The following is a 22,564-nucleotide window of genomic DNA, read 5'->3' on the forward strand; positions in this document are numbered from 1 at the left end:
CTAAGACATGGATCTAAGTCACACATAATAGGGGCCCAAGAGTTTACAAATGGACCCTTATTACGGGTTTGGTTGATTGATGTACTTTATTTAGTAATACATGAGAACAACAGTACACGGAAGTACAAATTCACAATACAAGGTCCATTTGGTTCCATTTATCCACTCTCTGAGTTATGGGGGTCCATGGCCTAATGCATACCTAACTGGGGGTAAACAACTGAGCTGGAATCTGATCCCAAGTGAAAGTGAATGGACTGGAGCACACCATTGTGTGTGAACTGCTGCTAGCTGGATAATTACTACTCCTCTCTTAAAACTATTTTGTTTGGTGCCTCCCAGCACTGCAAATTGACTGGAGCCCTCGGACACTCTCCCAATGCAATATGTGGATAATCGGCCTCATTCATTATTTTTAGCGGTGCCAACCGCTCTACACTTGACTTTGTCCGTATGTCCGTCCGTCCGTCCGTCCGTCCGTCCGTCCGTCCGGATGAGCACGGGATGAGCATGGCAAAGAAGCAACACATACAAACACACGCACACACACACACACACACACGGACTTGGAGATTGCCTATGCCATCTCTCCTCTCATTGGCCACACGTGCCACTGGTTGTCCGTCCGTCCGTCCGTCCGTCCGGATGAGCACGGGATGAGCATGGGATTTTAAACAGCTATAACTCCAGTTTGCAGCATGCCACCAAGTCCACATTCGGTATGTGGACTTACACCACCAATAGGCAAGAGCATGAATTGCTGAAGTTATCAAAGAGGGGTCCAGGGACCCCCAGCGCCCGTATGAGCACGGGATGAGCACGGGATTTTAAACAGCTATAACTCCAGTTTGCAGCATGCCACCAAGTCCACATTTGGTATGTGGACTTAGACCACCAATAGGGACCAGCATGAATTTCTGAAGCCCCGCCCCCTCTGTCTTCCCATTGGCTGGCCTTCAAACAGCCATAACTCAAGTTCGCAGCATGCTACGGAGTACACATTTTGTACATGGACTAAAGCCAGCAATAGGGACTAACTGTCATTACTTAAGCCCCGCCCCCTCTGTCTGCCCATTGGCTGGGCTTTAAACAGCCATCATTCCAGTTTGCAGCATGCTACCAAGTACAAATTTGGTAAGTGGACTCTGACCACCAATAGGGACGAACTGAAATGAGTTAAGGCCCGCCCCAAAGGCACCGCTTCCTTCACACAGGGTGTGATTTTTTGAACCTCAATGCTGAGTCTCTCAGCAGTCTCGTCTACGATACAGAACATGAGTGATGTGTTGAATTTGGATGGATTTTGATTGAAAGCTGTGGCCACACGTTGCAAAACTGCCTATAGGTCATGCTACTAATCGAATGCGCTCTTTAAATAGCAGGGAAATACTAGTCTGACTCCACCAGACTTAAGACCAGGTCAGACCTAACAATTTGCCTGCCCACACCTCCTTTTAGGACCAAAATATACCGTTGGTTGCACTGATGGGTGCAGCCAAGTACATTTGGTATTTACACAGCATGGGCACTGGCTGTGAAAATGAGAACTGCGTCTGTTGTGAACTAGCAATGACACTTATGTTGCACGTTGCGCCATTTTGCACCGGGTGTAAGCTAGGGCCCTATTAAACGTCTAAAAGTTAAACAAGAAAAGTGTATTATTAGTGCCAGAATTGTGGTGGATACATAAGGGTATTTACTTAACACATATTGGAAACAACACCAAAGTTTAAAGATACATAAAATAAAGAAATATAAGCTTCATTGTATGTAGGTTGTTTTTAAAGCTACAAAGTGTCTTTTAGCCAAAAAGTGGCACAAAAGTACAGGCAAGTAGAAATCACTAAGGTTCATTCTCCAGGGAGCATGAATGTGCTATGCAAGTTTCATGGCAAACCGCCCTTTTCATTTTAAGATATCCTGTGCGCAAGAGTACATTTTGGACTAAGGGTGGTGCTAGGGGAAAGGCCATGGGGTGACCAAAACAGTAGGGTTCTTCCTCTGAGGAGCATGATTGCACTGAGAAAGTTTCATGGCAATCTGCCCAGTAACTTTGAGACATCTTGTGTTTAAGTGGACATCTTGGCCTAAAGATGGCAACTTGCCATGGTGACATCGCGATCAGCAGGGGCTATCATCTCAGGAGCATGAAGGTGCACCCTAAATTCCAAGGCAATCCAGACAGTAGTTTTCAAGATATATTACTTGGGAGAAAAATGTGTGCAAGTGGAATTTTTGGCTTAGTGGTGGCACAAGAGAGAGATAGTTATGCTGTTTGTGTCCCAAGTGTTTGACAGACTGACGGACCGACACAGCCATACTGGTGCTGCCAGTTCATGTTGCAATGCCAACTTGATAACTAGGTTTAGTGAAGAATTATGCAATACCTCTGATTAAACGTACATCACTTAATGGAAGCCCTTTGCGACAAGCTCATGCTTGAATGAATGTTCTGAATACTGAGGCATTTTTGGGGGGTGAATCGTTTATTGGGTCATCTACTCTGTAAATGGGTGAACTCATTGCAGTTACCTGGTCTAAGATATCCATGCACAATACACAAGAGCATCTGCACATCAACTGATACCTTTCCTTGGCATAAACCTAATAACTTGTCACAAGTTACTCTGGATAAGACCATCAGCTAAATGTGTCAAATCGTTACCGTCCTAAACTAATGGCCTAAGTAAATCTTTTAAGTTTTTCAGAAAAAATAAAAAACTGATCCAAAACAAAACTATATGATATTTCTTAATCATTTCACCCAAAACGTTTATAACTAATTATGACTATTAACATAAAAAATAACACTGTCTGTCAGTTATGTAACATAAGAGATTTAAATAGGTTTAAAAAAGTCACAAAACCATGTGACTTGGGCCAAAACAATGACCTATTTTGGCCCAAGTCACACTAGGGAGATAGGCCATTATACAAAAAGGGGAGGGAACAGCATGATCCTTTTCAATTAAGATAGGCAATTTTACCAGAGGTGGCCAGGGTCATGAGGAGCTATCTTAGGCAAAAATAAAATGTTCCTCAAAAATGTACGTAGGCCATTAGTTTAGGAAGGTGACGAAATGATAAAGTAATTTACACTATCCTGAGTGTGCTGTCAAACAACACTGTGCATGATATGGATTAATCAGGGTAATGAGGTAATGAGGTTAAGTCTGCTCACGGCTCCTAACCATCATTAAGGGGCCTTGGTCACAAGATCAGAACTGCTACTACAAGGCACTGGTATTACACTACGCCTACACAAACAGACAGCCGTGTACACACACACACACACACACACACACACACACACACACACACTGTATGCACCCGCACACACACAAGCAAAAACACAGACAGCATGCACTCACACACACTCTCTCACAATCTCTCTCTCACACACACACACACACACACACACACACACACACACACACACACACACACACACACACACACACACACACACACACACACACACACACACACACACACACACACACACACACACACACACACACACACACACACACACACACACACACACACACACACTCTCTCTGCTGGAATGGCATTGTTGTTCATTCAGAGAAGCAGCTTGCTGTCGTAGCTGGCCTGCGTTTGTTGTTAAAAGGTCCCCTGTGTGGAGATTCCAATGGGCCTCAGTCATAAGGAGAAGCGTCAATGAGAAACTGGTGGGGGATAAGTGAATGGCCTGTGGTCAGGTGCTGCTCTGGTTATGTGACTGCCGCACAGTGAAAATCCTCCCGAGTTAATTTAACTCAGAGAGTGCACAAAATGTGTGCACTTTCTGAGTTAAAACTGGATAAAACAACAATGAGGATTTTACTGTGTTTTGAGTTCTGAATAGAGAGAGAAGGATGGCAGGCTGAGGCAGAGGTGCTTTGAGTTAGTAAAGCACAGTAAAGGCTTGTTCCATGCCTTATACATTTGAATTAGACTTTGGAGTAAAAACGTGCAGTCTGATACCTGCACGTTATATATCTCAAATGGGCAGTGGGTCAACAATAACTTAACAGGGTGTGATATATACTAACTCCAACCGTCAGGTATCTGTTGTGTATATTATTTGGTCCAATTCCCCATAACAAGTAGATGGTAGGTAGGTAGGTAGGTAGGTAGATGGATGGTTGGGTGGATAGATGATGGATGGATAGATGGATGGATGGATGGATAGATAGTAGTGGTGAAGAGAAATAATCAGCAAATGGAGAGCACCTCACATGGGAACATGAAACAAATAACCAAGTACATCAGTCGTAGATTCTACAGTTTGCTGTTATTGTTCACAACTCAGGTGTGACACAGACAAAAAAATCAAACACCTGAAAACACAGACATTTTTGGCCCAGAGTACTTAGAGCTTTATAACTTATTTAATACTTCAATAAAAACAATTAGCCGGGACAGAAATCCTTAAAGCTAGAATGAGCTAAGTACCAATCAAAAACAATCTCCCATGCCTCGTACACTAAGCTGTGAGAATGTGGCCTGTTCAGAGAAAATAAAACCTCGGAAATCATCCCACATATAAAACTGATACTGACAACTAACCACCATGCGGAATCACATCAAATCTTAACCACATAGGCCCTATATACACTTCGCAGGACGATGAAAATGAACTGTGAAAATATCTCCAAGCTCACAACATGACACAATTCGAAATGCTATTTTCACTAGAAAGTTTCGGAAAATGTTTTGATATTTCCACGTACTGTATAATGACACAAAATAGGGATATAGGGAAAACCAGGTTGGAAGTGGTTAAAGGTCTTCAGTTATTTATTTAAGTTTTACTTTTTTGTTTTTAAATAAACAATATCTCAATATAAGATAGTGGCTTGTGATTTTATCTTAAATACATTTAGTTTAGTTTGTAGTGCTTCTTGAATTAATTAAATGTATCATTTCTCACAACCAGAAGTTAGTCAGAATGCTTGAATCTAACGCTACCCGCTCTATCAATTCAAATGATGTAAACCAGGTAAATTAAGGCGCAGATTATTGAGTGTACCTGGCCGATCATAAAGTAAAAAAAAGAGAGAGAGAAAAAAAGAAAAACAAACACCAATGAAAAGAACATTCAACATTATTTGTTAAAGGAGACAGGGCAAAGTTCACACACCACAACTATAGCAAAGACAATGGTGAACAGTATAGTTACAGTTATAGTGTCTTGGTGTGAACGGCCGTTTACAGAAATGTTTATCATGAAAAAACTAATTTATGCTCTTTAAAATGGAAAGTTAATAATATTCAGAAGAATAATAAAACTTGTTCTTATTATTAATTCAAAATATAATATAAATACTGTTACTTTTCTTAACACAACAGAAATTTTAAGTGCAGTATACTGACTGTATATGAAATTATGTATGTATAATTTTGAGCGAGATAGAATTGCAAACTTAACAAGTGGCTTATGACAATTCCTCAAAAACAAGAATTATTATATTCTAACAAGGTTGCAGACTACATTTTAAAAACTGCAGAAGCTACTCATACGTTACTTCTGATTCAAATGTGTCAGGACATTGGACAATGCAGGAATGTTCGTTATTTGAGCAAGTGCTTCACTCAGTGTTGGTGTGTTTTACACAGCCAACTAAAATGAAACAATAACATTGCTGCACTCTCATTGCTGAGCTTTGCTTAAGTCTCTGAAAATAAGTTCCATCAGCTGATTGTAAAAAGCGCTGGTGTCTTTCGGGCCTGTGAAGGGCCAGGCTTGGGCTTTTCATCCTGTCAGTAAATGGAGGGACAGACAGTGTGCCTGGTGTTATCAATGAAGCCAGCCCCTTGGCTCTCCAAAAAGTGCAGCTTGGAAGGCGTCCATGGCAGGGCATTAGGCCTGGAGGTTTCTGTCGTTTGTAATTTACAACACTGAGGGAAATGGGCAAGAGGACAATATGGAGAGAAGAGGCAGAGAGAGAAAGTGGAAGGAAGGGGGATGGGGCTTGCTGCATGGTACACAGTCCTCAAGCAAGTGGCTCTGCTTCCGTGAGTGTGCTGCAAAGATCCTGGTCACTAGACCGACTGTCCTTCTCAGATCCATGCAATGAATGGCCCTAATTTCCCTTTTTCGAGAGATAGCAACTAAAAGCAGCTGAGGAATCAGACTCAATCAATCAATCAATCAAACTAGATGCCAGCAAATCAAGGTCAATGAGGAAACAAATGCACCCTCCTCAACCCACTATCCGACAACCGAGGCAACCAGCCAGCCAAACCAGCCAATAACTTGGCTATAGTGTGGGAAAGGAAGACCACATTTATTTCAATCCTGGAATAAAGGCAGAATTTCGCAGAATCACACAATTATGTTTAGGGTAACAGGACATAATAACGATAACCACATCATCATCCAGCTACACTAATGGCAGCAATTTCCTTTCATTTCAGAAGTATGACGTAATGCACAACACCCAAATTGCAAGGATAACATCTTAAGGACATAACTACATTCAAAACAAACATATCCATGACCATGTCTTTAATCTCACTAGTAAAAAAAAAAACGTTCAATTGTAAGCTTCTGTATTTTAGGAGTAAGAGTGAATAAAAGTCCATCCATCAGCCTTAAAATATCTCCTGCATGTTTTCCATTAGGATAGCTCAGTTTGGCACTGAAATTGCATTTCCCTACAGCTAGAAGTGAGAGTGGAGAGTTTTTCTTTACAAACCTTAATGCCAAACTATGGTGCCATTGAGAATGAAGAGGGGAAACTGAAACGGGGATTAACCCATTAAGACCAGAACGCATCTATTCAAAAATGGCAGATATACAAGCTCATAGCACGGCTATGAGCTTGTAGTACCTTTTGAATAATCGTCGAAAATGTGTCCAAATCTTTGAAAATATATGTTTTAAAGCGAATATTTGTAAAATATTTTTTTCCAGGGACCTTCAGAAGCAAAGATTTTAGTTCAAAATGTTCCCTTTAAAAAACATAATACTCAAAGATTTGCCAAAATGTTCACGAAAATAGCAGATCTACAAGCTCGTGGCGTGGCACTCAGTGCCACGCTATGAGATTTATTTATAGCCAAAGTGTAAATGAATGGTTATAGCTCAAATCTAAAATGACACAGATGCGTTTCCGGATTGAATGGATTAAGAGAGCATCCAGGAAGATGTTTTGTCTATTCCAAAGCATTCTATGTCAGTGGTTCTCAATCTTTGCTGGATCAGGGCCCATTTGAAAATCTCAAAAGCTTTCACAGCCCACCCATCTGACCACATAACGGCTGACATGTTAAGTGGTCAGATGGGTGGGTCGCGTGCATTTTCAGAGCATGTTATGATCAATCAATCGATTGTGTTCCGGCTTGAACCAATGGAACTAACGTAGTAGACTTCAGGTTCCTATGTATCGGTATCACAATGAAAACTCACTTTTCAAAAACTAATACCATGACATTATTTTTGCATACATTAAAAAATATATAAAATGTTATATTAAAAAGAAATGGAGATCAGAGCACTAAAAAAAAAAGTCAGACAAGTTAAGGTCTTCATGAGTTCCCTGATGAAGACATTAACTGATCAAAACATGTTGGCAATTTTTATAGAATACACTTTTTTAAAAACTTTTCATTCTCTTCTCCACATTTTTAAGTGCTCGAATCTCCTCTTGTTAAGCCTGCATTCCCGCTGATCCTAGAAGCACCTTGAGTATACCTTTTAGACTTTTTTTTATCTTCTTTGAGCCCCCGGTTGGCCTCTTTGTTTTTTCTCATGGATGTTATATTATCATTCAAATATTATGATATTTAGTATTTTGCCAACTATTTGGGTGCCCACTTGCAATATTCTCACGACCCACAGGTTCAAAACCAGTGTTCTGTGTCATTACTGTGAAAAACATGACAAACTTTCATTAGTTCACTGAATCTCCTGTCAGTTCTGAATAGTCTATGAGTTATCTAGTCCAGTGGCTCCCAAATGTGCAGAGGCAAACTGGTGTGAGATAAGTACAGGTGTGCCTTGGGATTTAGTGACAACCACACATTAATATTACAATATGTACAACTATACATAAGGTTAGCAGACGCTTTTATCCAAAGCGACTTACAATAAGTGCATTCAACATAGGTAGTAGGGGTGTGCCGATACACTAATTTCACCAAACGATACGATACGATATATGGCTCACAACTTCGATACGATTTCGATACGATACGATACGCACTTTTTTTATTATGAAAATATATGGAGGAGAAAAAAAGAAAATGCAAACAAATAATTCTGTTTTTGCATTATTCAGACATGCAAACTTGTAGCTTTTCAGCTACAATAGCCGTTTTGAATCCAAATAGTATGACACCTGACCCGAAAAAAAAACATGTTGTCACTCTTTTCACTTCGGGGACGTTTGCATGCCTAATTATTATGATTGTTAAAAAAAAAAAAAAAAAAAAAAAAAAAAAAAAAAAAAAAATTTAAAAAACGATATTTTTTTTCCCCAAAACGATACATATCGTCGCGAAAACGTATCGCGATATATCGCGGGACGATATATCGGCACACCCCTAATAGGTAGGGAACGAAACTACTAATCACCAGAAGTCTTAAGTGCATTTCCTGCAAAAACAAGCAACCAAGAGTATACCTAGCGCTAAGGTAAAAGTGCAATATATCAGCTACCTACTTTCTTAAACAGATGAGACAAAACAGCAAAATCAAATGAGCACGAGCTAAAACAAATAAGTGTATCGACTAAACAAGATCCAATAAAATAATACCCTTGAGTGACGAGGCAATCAGTCGCCCCGAGGTGGCAGACCGAAGTGGTCGGGCAGGGGTGTAAGCATCGACCATAGCCCGGAGGTAAGAAGGAGCTGTTCCTTTCACTGCCCTATAGGCTAGCACCAGGGTTTTAAACTGAATGGGAGCCGCTACGGGGAGCCAGTGTAGAGAACGGAGAAGGATAGTTGTGTGGGAGAACTTGGGGCGGTTGAACACCAGACGAGCCGCAGCTTTCTGAACAAGCTCCAGAGGTCTGATGGCAGATGCCGGAGCACCAGCAAGGAGGGAGTTGCAGTAGTCCAGGCGGGAGATGACAAGAGCCTGGATGAGCACCTGGGCTGCCTTCTCCGTGAGGAAGGGGCGAATCCTCCTGATGTTGTAGAGGAGGAATCTGCAGGACCGTGTCACTGATGCAATGTTTGCCGAGAACGACAGTTGATCGTCCAAGGTCACACCCAGATTCTTCGCAGTCCGAGTTGACGTCGCCACAACATTATCAATGGTGATGGCCATGTCTCGGTGCGGACAGCCCTTCCCCGGGAGGAACATCAGCTCGGTCTTGTCCAGGTTGAGCTTCAGGAGGTTCGTCGACATCCACTCCGAGATGTCAGCCAGACAAGCAGCAATGTGTGCCTCCACTTGTGTGTCAGAGGGGGGGGAATGAGAGGATCAGCTGGGTGTCATCGGCATAGCAGTGGTAGGAAAAGCCATGGGAGTGGATGACAGCACCAAGAGATGTAGTGTAGAGAGAGAAAAGAAGAGGACCCAGAACCGAGCCTTGGGGAACCCCAGTAGTGAGCCTGGGTGGTTCTGACACAGACCCTCTCAGCATCACCTGGTAGGAGCGACCTGTCAGGTAGGATGCAAGAAGGGAGAGTGCAGAGCCTGAGACACCCATCCCCTCGAGGGTGGAGAGGAGGATCTGATGGTTCACTGTGTCGACGCTGCAAACAGGTCCAGGAGTATCAGGACGGAGGAGAGAGAGTTCGCTCTAGCGGCATGGAGCGACTCCGTCACTGCCAGGAGGGCAGTCTCTGTCGAGTGACCCACTTTGAACCCAGTCCAGGAGGTTGTTCTGGTGGAGATACGAGGACAGTTGTTTGAAGACAGCACGTTCGAGAGTTTTAGATAGGAAGGATAGAAGGGAAACCGGTCTGTAGTTCTTGACCTCAGAGGGGTCAAGTGTCGGTTTCTTCAGGAGGGGGGTGACTCTGGCAGTCTTGAAAGCAGAGGGAAAGTATCCAGACGTCAGAGAGGTGTTAATAAGGTGGGTTAAGAAGGGAAGAAGTTCAGGTGCAGTGGACTGCAGCAGAGTGGATGGGACCGGGTCCAGAGAGCATGAGGTGGGGCGACTAGAGGTAACAAGGAGAAGGACCTTGTTAGGGGAGAGGGGAGAAAAGTGGGATAGAGAGGGGGAGGGGGAGGGAAGAGGAGTAGATGAAGGTAGAGAGGGGGGGGTGGAAGGCAGACGGGTGTGGGTAGTGCGCAGGGCACCAGCCGGGGGAGGAGGGAAGGAGGATCGGATATCGTTCACCTTCTTGTCAAAGAAGTAGGCAAAATCATCAGGGAGGAGTTTAAAATTCTATACCAAAAATAAATGTATATTATGTATATTAGCCACTTTTCAATCGTAAGTTATGTAGGAGCGGCAGTTAACACATCACCAACCTATCACTGAGCCTGAGTCAGATCAGTCAGATCGGCCAATAAAGAAACATTGTTTAGGTTTGGCTAAGGGAGACACAGACCAGATACCGATAGAGCGGTATCGCGGGACAATCAGTTTCAGTAGTGCGGGCAAGAGCTCAAACTGGGCGGTCAGTTGCCCACGCTGCCCAATGCCTAGCACCACTGGTATACTCTAATTGTAACCAAACTTTTCAAGTTGGCCTGTTCCATAAAGAAACAGCACCCTGTGTTAAAACATATCATAAACAATGACATGAACTCTGCTGCCAAAAATTATATTTGTCTCCGCCAGGCCGAAAAGGCATGGCAAGAGAGTATGTTTTGCACCCTGTCCTTCCTTCCTTCCTTCCTTCCTTCCTTCCTTCCTTCCTTCCTTCCTTCCTTCCTTCCTTCCTTCCTTCCTTCCTTCCTTCCTTCCTTCCTTCCTTCCTTCCTTCCTTCCTTCCTTCCTTCCGTGTGTGTGTGTGTGTGTGTGTGTGTGTGTGTGTGTGTGTGTGTGTGTGTGTGTGTGTGTGTGTGCGTGTGTGTGTGTGTGTGTGTGTGTCAATCAATCAAAACTTTATTACAGCCGAGGCCAATAGGTGACATACAAAACATTAAAAAACATACAATAAAACATTAATATATAATAGCTAAAAAACAGTGTGTGTGTGTGCGTGTGCGTGTGCGTGTGTGTGTGCGCGCGCGCGTGCGTGCGTGCGTGCGTGTGTGTCATTCTGTCTGTGGACAGCTAATCTCCGGCACCGCTGGCTTGATCGCAGCGAAAATGTGCACACACACTCCCTGTTTTTTTTTCTACAATACTCCTACAGATTTTGTCCAAACAACAGTACACAGCATCTCTATCGTCATTAAATGAAATGGGTCTTTCAGATTTTTCATATTCCATCCTGATTGGCTAAAATGGCTTCCAAGACAGCACTCGGGTATTTTCTGTCCATTCTTAACAAAGGTCAAGTGATATCATGCTAGGAAAAGATTGAAAGAGAAAGAGAAATATGAATTGACTTTTGTCCAGAACATAATCTCATAATTCTCAATCAGAGCCGTTGAGAGGCTCAGCACACGTTTCATCATTCAAGTAGAGCAAATGAGACACGTTGAGTGAGGAGAGCTGTGTGTGTGTGTGTGTGTGTGTGTGTGTGTGTGTGTGTGTGTGTGTGTGTGTGTGTGTGTGTGTGTGTGTGCGTGTGCGTGTGCGTGTGCGTGTGCGTGTGCGTGTGCGTGTGCGTGTGTGTGTGCGTGGCTGCGTGCGTTGAAGTGAGACTTATCGACTAGGAAAAAGAGTCATATCAGAGTGTGTGGCTAGTGTCTACTAACTAAATCCACACACTTCTGGTCATACACTTTTTTAAATTAAAGAATTAAACATTTTAAATTAATTGCATGCATTAATGTGCAAATTCGGACAGCCCTGGGTGAGGGGAGTGATGAAAGGATTGCGAGGGTGAAAACGTGCACTTCTTCGTGCCGTCTTATCTTCCCTAGGGGTTATACAGCAAGGACGAAACTTGGCCACCAAGCGCGGATTCTGTGGATGGTTTGGTAGAATTCAAGGTTGGAGTTTAAGTTTATCCGCAAGGGAACCAGAACATCAAGCGGAAAACAGTGAGCTTCAGCGGTTCACGGAATGGCACCTATCCTGGTTCTGTGCAAACTCTCTGTCGACAGTAATGTCTTTTGACTTAATCAAATTAGTTTGTCTAGTTGTCTTTGTGAATAAATAAGCTACTGGATATATGATCAACAAATAATGACCTTGCCCTTGTACTGGTAATAATCACTCTCTCTCTCGCTCTCTCTCTCTCTCATTGTATTTATTTATTATAAGAAAACCTTACAGCATTACTCCCCACTGTATTGACTCTCCACTCGAATGCTGGCCTAGGTGAAAGACAGTTGGGGAGGTCTGTAACTAAGTCATTGGTTTAACTGGTTTACACTTGGAAACAAAGTTCCCGCAGAAACAAAGTTCCCGCAGACCAAACACAGACAGTGTTGCACACATAGAACAAAAAACAAAGGCAGGGCCAGACATAGCATGAAAGCCAAAATTCTTCAGGCTATACTCATATACAAATACATATATTGTTGTAGCATATTTTAAGTTTAAAAACATACACATTCTTTTTCACAGACAGACATAAAATGTGTATCTTTATTATTATTATCATTATTTGTTCAATTACTTATTTTGCTCTGCATGCATGGGTACGTGGTTGGGGGCTTCCTCTGTAGAGGTTTATGTAGCTCTGTGTTCAAATCTGTCCTTGTCTGTCTCATTTTATTGCACTTCCATACTGTCAACATCAACAATAAGGTCTATAACAGGTCTATGCAACCTGTTACTGTTTTTACCCCACAAGGTTAAAAACACATTTGTCTCATACGATCTCTGTTTGGGAAACAGCTTCTTAAAAGGAGAGTGGGGGTGGCTGGCAACTGGATTGCATAATAACACTTCTTTTCTCCTCAGTAGTGCATAGCTACAGATCCTAAGCAACCTGTGTTGGTAGCAGCCTCTGCTGCTTGCTTAGATTCCCAACACAACACTGCCAAAGCCCTACTTCAGGGCTTCGGAAATGAGAATCTGCTAAATAACTGCAGTGATCAGTTGAGGGGTACATGCTGTATGGGGTGGGTGTGAAACAAGCACAACCGGCATTCCCTATGTTGCAATACGTCTCTGTTGGCTGGAAACCTTGTACGTTCAAAACTGTTAATTTTCAGGAAATGGGGGGGAAAAAGAGCTGCGTTCCAGACAGTGGATCCAATGTAGTTAACTAGTTGTTTTGTCACAAGCTCTTGTTAATACTTCCTGGGTTCAATATTTATAAACCCACTGACAAGGCTTAATCACTTTCACTTAAATACACTATTAAAATTTGGAGATACAAGTTTTTATCCTCAAAGTTTGATAGATTTGTTGTGATAGCCATTGAAACCTTTTGGAAACTATTGAAACTTCAGACCATTACAAAGGCTACTAAAAGCCAATCTACAAGCTCACAATACATCATCGACTCGCGATTCAATTGTGAGCTTATTCATCGACTATTTTCAGCTAAGAGCCAAACTCTGTCAACTAAGTTATTTGTTTACTAACTATGATAGAGGGTTTAAGTTGTTAAAACTACAGTTTCTACATGATATTTTTTCATGGTGGTTATTCGAATTTAATTGTAGCCAGTAGTGAATTGAGATTAATCTGTAATAAGGGCTTTTGAATGAGATATAGATCAATCAATCAATCACAAGTTACAACCAAAAACTGTGAATTGCATCTGAAATCATGCAGATTTGACTTCAAGATCTGCACTTAGGTTATTTAAAGGTATATTTCGTATTTAGATATTATTAATTTTATGGTGTTTTCAATGAATCTAACATGGTTAAAATGGAGTTTGAAATTACAATGGGTTTGTATAGGAAGGGGTGTGTCTGTTAAAACGAATATCAAATATCTAAATATGGGGGCACGGTGGCGCAGTTGGTAGCGCTGTCGCCTCACAGCTAGAAGGTCCTGGGTCCAATTCTCGCCGGGGACGCTGTGGGCGCTGGGGGCGTGTCTTCTCCTCCGCGTCATCAGCGGGATAAAAATGTAATTAAACAAATATATATATATATATATATATATATATATATATATATATATATATATATATATATATATATATATATATATATATATATATATATATATATATATATATATACATACATACAGTAAATACTGAATCGAGCAACTTAAAAACTGTCTGGGGTGCTCACAAAAGCCTGAGTAGACGTTAAAATGACCCCAATGATTGGGCTGATTCTTGATGACATTGTACTTGTTCCACTTATTCTTGACTCACTTTGGAAGTGAAAATTGGCAAATGCAAACTTAAGGCATTTGTGAAAGTCTCTTGTCACTGTGATAAACACACTATTGATGCATCTGTACACACAAAATAAAGGAATTTTCACCAGAGGAGTGCAGAGGAGGACAGGTCATAGAGGTTTAGATCAAAAGCTATTCATAAGGGAACATTGCTGTCAATTTTCTTTTCATTCTAAGGTTTAAAAAGAAGAAAAAAATCTCCCATAGTGGAATAGTAGCCTCATTGTGATTCATTTTAATGAATAGCCAATGGCACAATTTATCTTCTAACGCTGCTTTTGCAGGCAAAAGACAGGTCTGACAACTGAGGCAAATTTGGAGGCTAAAGCCATCTATTGCTAAATGCATCAAGCTGACAATGACCGAACTGTTTGTAAGGTGGACCACAATAACAGGAGGACACTAGCAACAACAAGCAACTTTTCAAGGACAGACATCTCAGTAGCTACAGTACCAAGAATGGCCAAAGACATGTTTGTCTCTTTGAATTGGATGAGTGGCGTGAGGTATCTGAACGTGTGAAACTTAACAAAAAGTCATATTGCCCGATCAGACAAGCTTTGTGAATGCATTGGGGCTAGATTCACACTTTGTTGTGGTACTAATCAGGTCTTAAAGGCCTACTCCATGTTGAACCAGAATTTTAGGAATGTAGGCCAATTGAAAAGCCAGTGTTTTTACATATCAAACTAAAACACAAGCACAGGGAAGACCCACAGTTTTAACCAGACACAATGTTAATCACCCAAAGTCTGGGCATATTATAACAAACCTTTCTAACTTAACCACTTAAGCCCTATTACAAAATGTACAAAAATAGCCATCTACAAACTCACAATGCTTCATGATGCGAATCATTGTGAACTGGTAGATCGGTTATTAATGTCCGCTTAATCGCTTATAATGACTGATCACATATAATATTCAAAGGGTTACGTGGCTATGGACAGTATGCAAATGAAACTTCCAGTTTGAGATAATGTATTGCCACTGCTCTCTTCTGTAAAATTGAGTACAAAGCAGACAAACTTGATCAGTCCTGTCCTGATAAAGAGAGAGGCCCGCGGGGAGAAGCCATGCTGTGTTCAAAGGGGTATCCCTCACCAGGAATCATGACTGTTCTTGCCAACATGACGCCATTTAATCCCCCCTCTTAGTTCAGCGTTAGCACCAAGGGTAACCAAGCAAACAAGCTTTCTGCACATTTACTATGATAAATCATCGGCAAATGATTTAGGGCTCGTCTGATGACGACCTAGAGAGAAATGACCAGGTAGGCTAAAACATTGTAAGCAAATTACTTCTCATACAGATGGCTTAAGACAAAACCTTTAAGACAAAGTAAGTACAGAGCAAGGAATCTGTAATAGCTGTTGAATATGTATCAAGCATAGATTGGCCTATTTTGCAGAAAGCAAGGAGCTAAATCAAGATGTGGCAAGTCACACGTAGGCCCTTTTACACCAGGGAATACAATCTAAAGATGAGAGCAGCACATGTACCCTGGTTAGGTTAGAGCCAAGACATAATATACTCTGAAAAGTGCTTTTATGTCAATATAACAATGGATTATAAGAAATAGTCAATAATTGATTTTAAAAAATAGTGAAAATATAGCAGATCACAACGCAACACAACACATCTTGTGAGCTTGTAGATCCTCGGCCATTTTTGTGCGACATTGTTGTACGACAACGTAGGGGAAAGGAAGGGCCTAAGTGGTTAATCAGACTAATCGATTTACTTTAATATAAAAAAATCCATTCGATTTTTCTCACGCTTTTTATGTTCTATATAAATGAATAAAATAAAATAAATCAAAACTTGCTTCTTCGATTATTTGATTAATCTAAAAAGTAATCAACAGAATAATTGCTAAGAAGATAATTGCAGCCCTAGTTTTAACTTTTCAGAAAAATGTGCATTATAAGTTGTTTATAATAATAAAAAGTGAAATAATAACTTAAGTAAGCATTTCACCCAAAACAATCTATTACACACCCCATGAAGCCTTGAATTCATGGAGACTTTTTTGATCCTAAGCCTATAATTTGATGAACGGCATAGTCTCTGGTAGGAGACTCAATGGATACTCTTTGCAGAGACTCAGCCGGTAATCAAATTATTGCCTCAGGAAAAACAACAAAAACAAAAAAATTGCCATGAATTCAATGCTTCATCTAGTGAGTAATTGATAGAAAATAAGTAATTTTTTGGGTGAGCTACTCCTTTAAGCCTGGAACACGCGCTAATGAATGTTTAGCTGGAGCAAAGTGTTACAAGGACATTGCATCCTTAAACAAAACAATGTGTAAAATAATGTGAATACCCTTGTGACTGCAATGCTGAAAAGAGTAGGAAGGAATACTTGTACAATTAAACCTAATTGCACAAAACAAGACATAGCCTTCTATAATACATGGTAGTGGGAGACCAACTTTCATTTTCAATATATAAATACAGGGCATCACTTGAACTTGGAAAAGCAGCTGATTTTCCTGTGCACTACTTGAGTTGGTTGCAAGCAACACAAGCTGAACCACTCATTAATAAGCGTTAACCCTGCAGCTTGTCAAGTGCCCCCAGGATGATAGACACTAATTGTTGCAATCACAGAAAGCAATTAACAACGGGGTCAGAAGTTTCCAGAGGGGGGTCTATGTCAATTAAAAGGTTGTAGATTGAAAATGACTACAATGTCTAAATTAAGCCTCTTTTTTTCTTTTTCCTTTTTTTTTCATGGATTGACATCTCTTACTGAACAACTGTCATACCTTACAGTTACTGGAATGGCAAAAGCAGGCATACTTGGTCAGAGTCCTTGCAATGAGAGCATTGCATACGGTATTGTACCTTAATACATTTATATACCATTCAATACTCCAGATTCAACGGTCTGAAAAGACACTGGTTTAGTGTCGTTACCGAGTAGCCCTGAAATCCTGTACCATAAATGAATGGTACTGTATAAAGTTGACAATATGAAATTCTAATGATAAAGACCAGCTAGTCCATAAATATCAAGGAAATATCTTTGCCAATAGGAAAAGTCTCAAAAAATTCAAATCAAAGGTGAAACAGTGTTAGGCTTCCCAGGTGCTCCAGCACACATGGCACATTGCAACAATGAGGCTATCTTTTCTTCTTTTTTTTTCAACGACCATGCAGCTCCACAAGCACCGTCAAATTAATTAACAATGACTTATAATACAAAGCACTTTCAACTAGGTGTGTGCTGTGAACAGAGCCAGATTGACATGAAACTTTGCCTCAGCAACTCTTTTTCAAAACAGTTGCTTTTGCCTTCCAAGAGAAGCTGAAGGCGAATTCCCCCTGGACCAATGCCAGGAAAAGGAACCCAGGGACCTTACAGACACTCCATCCACACCAAGTGCTTCATACTACCAACTGGCCTTTAATTGCTTTTTTGTATTATTGCTCAATATATTCAAACAAATGAATAAAGACTAATAATGTTGCTGTTAAGATGAATATGATTGGTTAAGAACTCCAGATCAACACAATGATCATTCATTTCTCATACTATTAACACAAAGAATATTCCATGTTCACATTCTGCAAAATTGCAGGTTGAAGTTTGAGACACCAGAATTCAAGGACATTTTTGTGGAGACCGGCCGATGCCAGATCTTTGGTTCCGATGCCCTGATAATCCTCCTAGACCCCCAATTACCAATGTAATGACTGATATATTTTTTTGATTTATCTTGTAAGCAAAAAAAGATTTATCTTATAAGCGAACAAATGAATACAAATAAACATTTTGATAGAAAACATTAAGTATATTAAACATACATGAAAAGATAATTTAACTTTAATTATACAATGAACAAGAAAACTAGTAAATATAAAATAAACTGAACATTATTCCATTTAACCACTTATGCCCTACTCAAAACCTTTATACATTGGCTGCATACTTGCCGATACCAATGTCATAGTCAATACACTGGTTTCTCACTGCTAAAACATACAGATGGAGCAAGAAAGAAAGACAAGTGGACAGACATACACATACTGACACAAATGAGCATCTCCTCAGCCATGAGTGGTTAAAGCATGGCCAAATATAACTAGACTGATTGCTGTTAATGAAGTGGAAGATACTGGTGTCATATTTCTTCATTAGTTGGACATAGGATGATGACGGCCTGCTGTATTGTCATTGTATCACCATATCTGCTGTTCTAAGGCAAACAGTGTGTCTGTCATACATAAAATGATTGCCCTGTAAGTATTGCTCTACTTTCACTCAGCATAAAATAACCACCAGAAACATAGTTTATAAGCCTCACACACTGCCCCTAGAAGCCATGCGACTCCAACTCCTTACGCCGAGCCAGCCCAAAGACGTCCATCCTTACACCCCAGTTCCAACTAAAGTTTGGTCTTAGGGCGGCAATAGAGGAGAGGCCATAGGGTCACCAAAATCAGTAGGACTCATCCTCTGGGGACCATGAATGTGCTCTGCACATTCTATGACAATCCACCCTTACGTCCCTGCAAAATGTTGGCCTGAGGGTGGCGCTAGAGGAAAGGCCATGAGGTCACCATTTAAGTAAGCCTCATCCTCCAGGGACCATGGATGCGCTCATGCCATGACAATCCAGGCAGTGGTTTTCAAGATATCTTGCCTGGGACCAAAGTGTCTTTGAGTGATGGACCGATTGACATTAATAGCCTTACAAACAAATCAACTCTTGAAAGAAAAAATCTGTAAACCTCTGTATTGTACAAGGCTTACACTGCTTAACGTATGAACAAATGTGAACAAAAGATAAACAAAAAACAAAACACTGTATATTATGTAATGCTCATTTGGTGTGTGTGAAGCAAGACCTAATTCCCAGTAATGGAGCTGATTGATTTCTCCTGTTTTCTTTTCTTTCTATTAATCCTATTTAATGACTAAAACAAATGTTCTAGTAACCACAAAGTACATGTCACCCCCCCCCCCCTCCCCATATTCTAGTACTTTAGTAAATGTATCATTTGCTATTAGAAGTGTATTTTTTTCCTGGCCACCTTGACTCCTACTGTAATTACATGTTTGGACATTTGTCATTACAGGTAAACAAGAAACTTGCACAAATCTACAAACAATGAGCCGGTAATAAGTTAGTCAGAGGCCACACAGAGGGAGTAAGTATGCAAACCATCAGGTAAACTGTGGGTGAGGTAAACATCTTTCTTGAGTGCCATGCACATACACACAGGCACACAGCACACAGGGGCTTTAGGGGCTGTTATTCATTATCCACACGACTGCATTCCAGGGGCTGGACAAAAGGAGTTATCGCCACCATCAAGCACAAGAGAGGGAGAGAGGGATTTAAGCAGGTTCTCAAACAAGATGCCCCCACCTGATAACCTTAGCACCGCTGTTGCACCATTCCCACATGTCCTAATGCATTCACAAATCCAAAGTTGTGGTGGTCATGGTGGGGGTGGGGGGCTAAAAAGTTGAATGAATGAAGAGAGTGAAAAGGTGGGAGAGTGAGGAGAAGGGAAACCTAAGTCAGACAGAGAACACAGAGAGGAGGAGAGAGGGAGAGAGCAGTGTGAACATTAACACAGAATGGAAGTGATGTGTCTAAAGATAACAAACACCCCCTTTACGAGAAGTGATCAGAGAGGCCACGACAAGTGCACCTCGCCCCTACCTGACTCGTGTGGTGGCGGCTATGTAAGGCAGTTCCGATAAGACTGCCCATGTGCTCAACACCCCCTCTCACCCCCTCTGCCTCTTTTCCTTTGAGTACCTGGAATGTCTTGAGAAATTGTGAGAGATCCGGAATTCTCCTCCTCCTTTAATTCCCGAAAATAAGGTTCTAGCTGGAAATGTTGTGATTACTCACACACCTTGACCTTGAGTACACAGTAGCACAATGGTTTAGTGTGTTTAGAGCCTTCCTAGGACAGGCTTTCTGTCAAATGTTATTCTAGTATTACATAACTCACCTGACCATCCTCCATCATTCTACAAGATGAAAGATCTTCCTGCAATCACTTTTGTCACTTTAAATCATGTGACATCAATACCCTGTGTTGAGGGAAGCGTCTATGTGACTTATTCTATCTATAATATGATAGCCTACATTATTGATGAAATATGCGGATGTCAGTTCTGATACACATTCAATTATCAACAAATATATATTGTGATGGGGATAACCTATTGATAAAGTAGTGACATCACTCAGGTTAAGGATATTTAACTTTTGTAAGTGTAATTACACTTGATTAATTGTCATTAACTTGCACTCAACCCAATGTTCAATAAAATCTGAAGAACCTAGCAGGGTAAAAATGGCAACCTGCTCTCTGAAAAAAAAAGGATGAATATCATTTTAGAAAACCAACTCACCTTTTTTGAACTCCTCCAGCATTGCATCTAGCTTGGTGTCATTGAATACAAAGTGCAACTGATGACTGTAAAACTTTGTAATGGTTTTAAGTGGGGTACAATCATCTGGATCAACGAATGCCAGGTCCTTCACGAACAGTAGATCCACAATGTTAGACCTTTCACCCTCGAACACTGGGATGCGCGTGTAACCGCTCTCCATGATTTCAGACATGGTAGTAAAATCAAGGATGCCATCAGCTGGAATCATAAAACAATCTCTCAGTGGTGTCATCACATCTTCCACTGTCTTAGTCCTAAGTTCCAGGGCACCCTGGATGATGTTCAACTCCTCTTTGACAAGATCATTGTAAGGATCTGTCACTCGCAGCATCTCCAGAAGTTTCTCCCGGTTGTAGACAGTCCCTATCTCCTGACCCAACAGATAATCTAACAGTTTGCTGACTGGGTAAGAAGCAGGGAAGGTGAGAAGCATGAAGAATTTAGTAAGGAATATTGTGTTTGCGCCTACGGCAAGGCCATGCCTGGAACAGATGGCTTGGGGCACAATTTCTCCAAAGATGACTATTCCGATGGTAGACATCACCACTGCAATCAACCCAGAACCAGCAATATCATCCAACAATATGGTCAGTGTTGTATTCACTAACACGTTTCCGAGGAGGAGTGAACAAAGTAAATAATTCCCTTGGCTCCTGACAGGCTCTATCTTTTTGGCGTAATTCTTCTCCCTTTCTGTGCCACAATTCTGGACTATTTGGAGCTCCATGGGGTCCAGAGCCATCAGCCCCAAGTTCAGCCCACTGAACATGCCTGAGAGGCAGAGTAACATGGAGATGAAGATAACCTGGAGCCAGAAGGGCAGGAGAAACTTCTTCTCCTCCACCACTATCACCTTTGTGTCATCTCCATCGTGATAGATCCATGTGTTTTCCGTCCACGGATCATGCATTCCAGCCACGGCTGGCGTTGAGGTGGCGATGCAAAGGTAATACGCTTTACTCTTTTCCGTCTTTCGAAGTGGCTTGACCTCGATTTCAACTATTCCTGACGTCTTGCGACTCACGACGATGCTCGGCAATATGATGATATCCGACGTCCTGATGCCGCAGGGATGCAAGCCAGATGTCTCCTCTTGGCTCTGGTTGTCCCCTGACGAGCTGTCAACGTTCCCTATGGCTCGGCTCCGCTCGTGTTCCGTGAACGCAATCTTGGACCAGGTCTCGTTGTTGATGTTTTGCCCGTAGACCCTTAATTTCACCCGTCCCCGTTCACTCACCCGCAGGTAGCCCCTATCCATGAAGGAAATGTCGTCCGTGTCCTCCAGTCGGAGGCCGATGATGACCGTCTCCTCTGACCCTTCTTTGCCACTTGTCGGGGTGACCAAACAGCCGCTGACAGTTAAGAAAATCACAGCCAGAGCTCGAACCCGGCTAAGTGACGCCATTTTCGCAGCGGCGGGTGCCGGGGCCGACGGTTCTGCCATATTGATCACGGGCAACCCAACCTTCCTGAATGAAAAGGGTTTTTAAAAATCAGAGCCGATTGGAGTCCGCCGTCATCTCCGCCGAGGGTGGCCGTGTCGTGTCGTGCATCGGGGACCTGCTTGGTTCCACTCCGCGTCCGATACTGATCCTTGATGAGCGGAGGGCTGTTGTGCCCCCCTGATGTCCCCGAGACAGGCGACGGCACCGGCCAATCAATGCAGCAGCTGATCAGGGGCGGGGAGTTCACAGCCTCTTCGACAAATCAAATCCCAAAGTAAAGGAAAACGAGATAAACAGGACTCTCCTCTTTCAACCCGGGCCGGGGTCCTTACTTTACTTGCTTC

The 22,564-nt window shown here is 41.8% G+C and overlaps 1 protein-coding gene across 3 annotated transcripts in view; it reads right to left on the minus strand.

Moving 5' to 3' along the window:
- cnnm2b (cyclin and CBS domain divalent metal cation transport mediator 2b) overlaps nt 1-22,333 on the minus strand; it is a 48,227-nt gene extending 25,894 nt beyond the window's left edge. For all 3 annotated transcript variants that reach the window (XM_084076950.1, XM_084076948.1, XM_084076949.1), the window contains exon 1: nt 20,734-22,333. In XM_084076950.1, coding sequence (XP_083933076.1) covers nt 20,734-22,219 — 1,486 coding nt within the window. In that variant the 5' untranslated portion in view covers nt 22,220-22,333. The remainder of the gene's footprint in view (nt 1-20,733) is intronic.
- Nucleotides 22,334-22,564: the final 231 nt, after the last annotated feature.

Source organism: Gymnoscopelus microlampas (assembly GCF_963454915.1).
Source record: "Gymnoscopelus microlampas genome assembly, chromosome: 2".
Classification (NCBI taxonomy): Eukaryota; Metazoa; Chordata; class Actinopteri; order Myctophiformes; family Myctophidae; genus Gymnoscopelus; species Gymnoscopelus microlampas.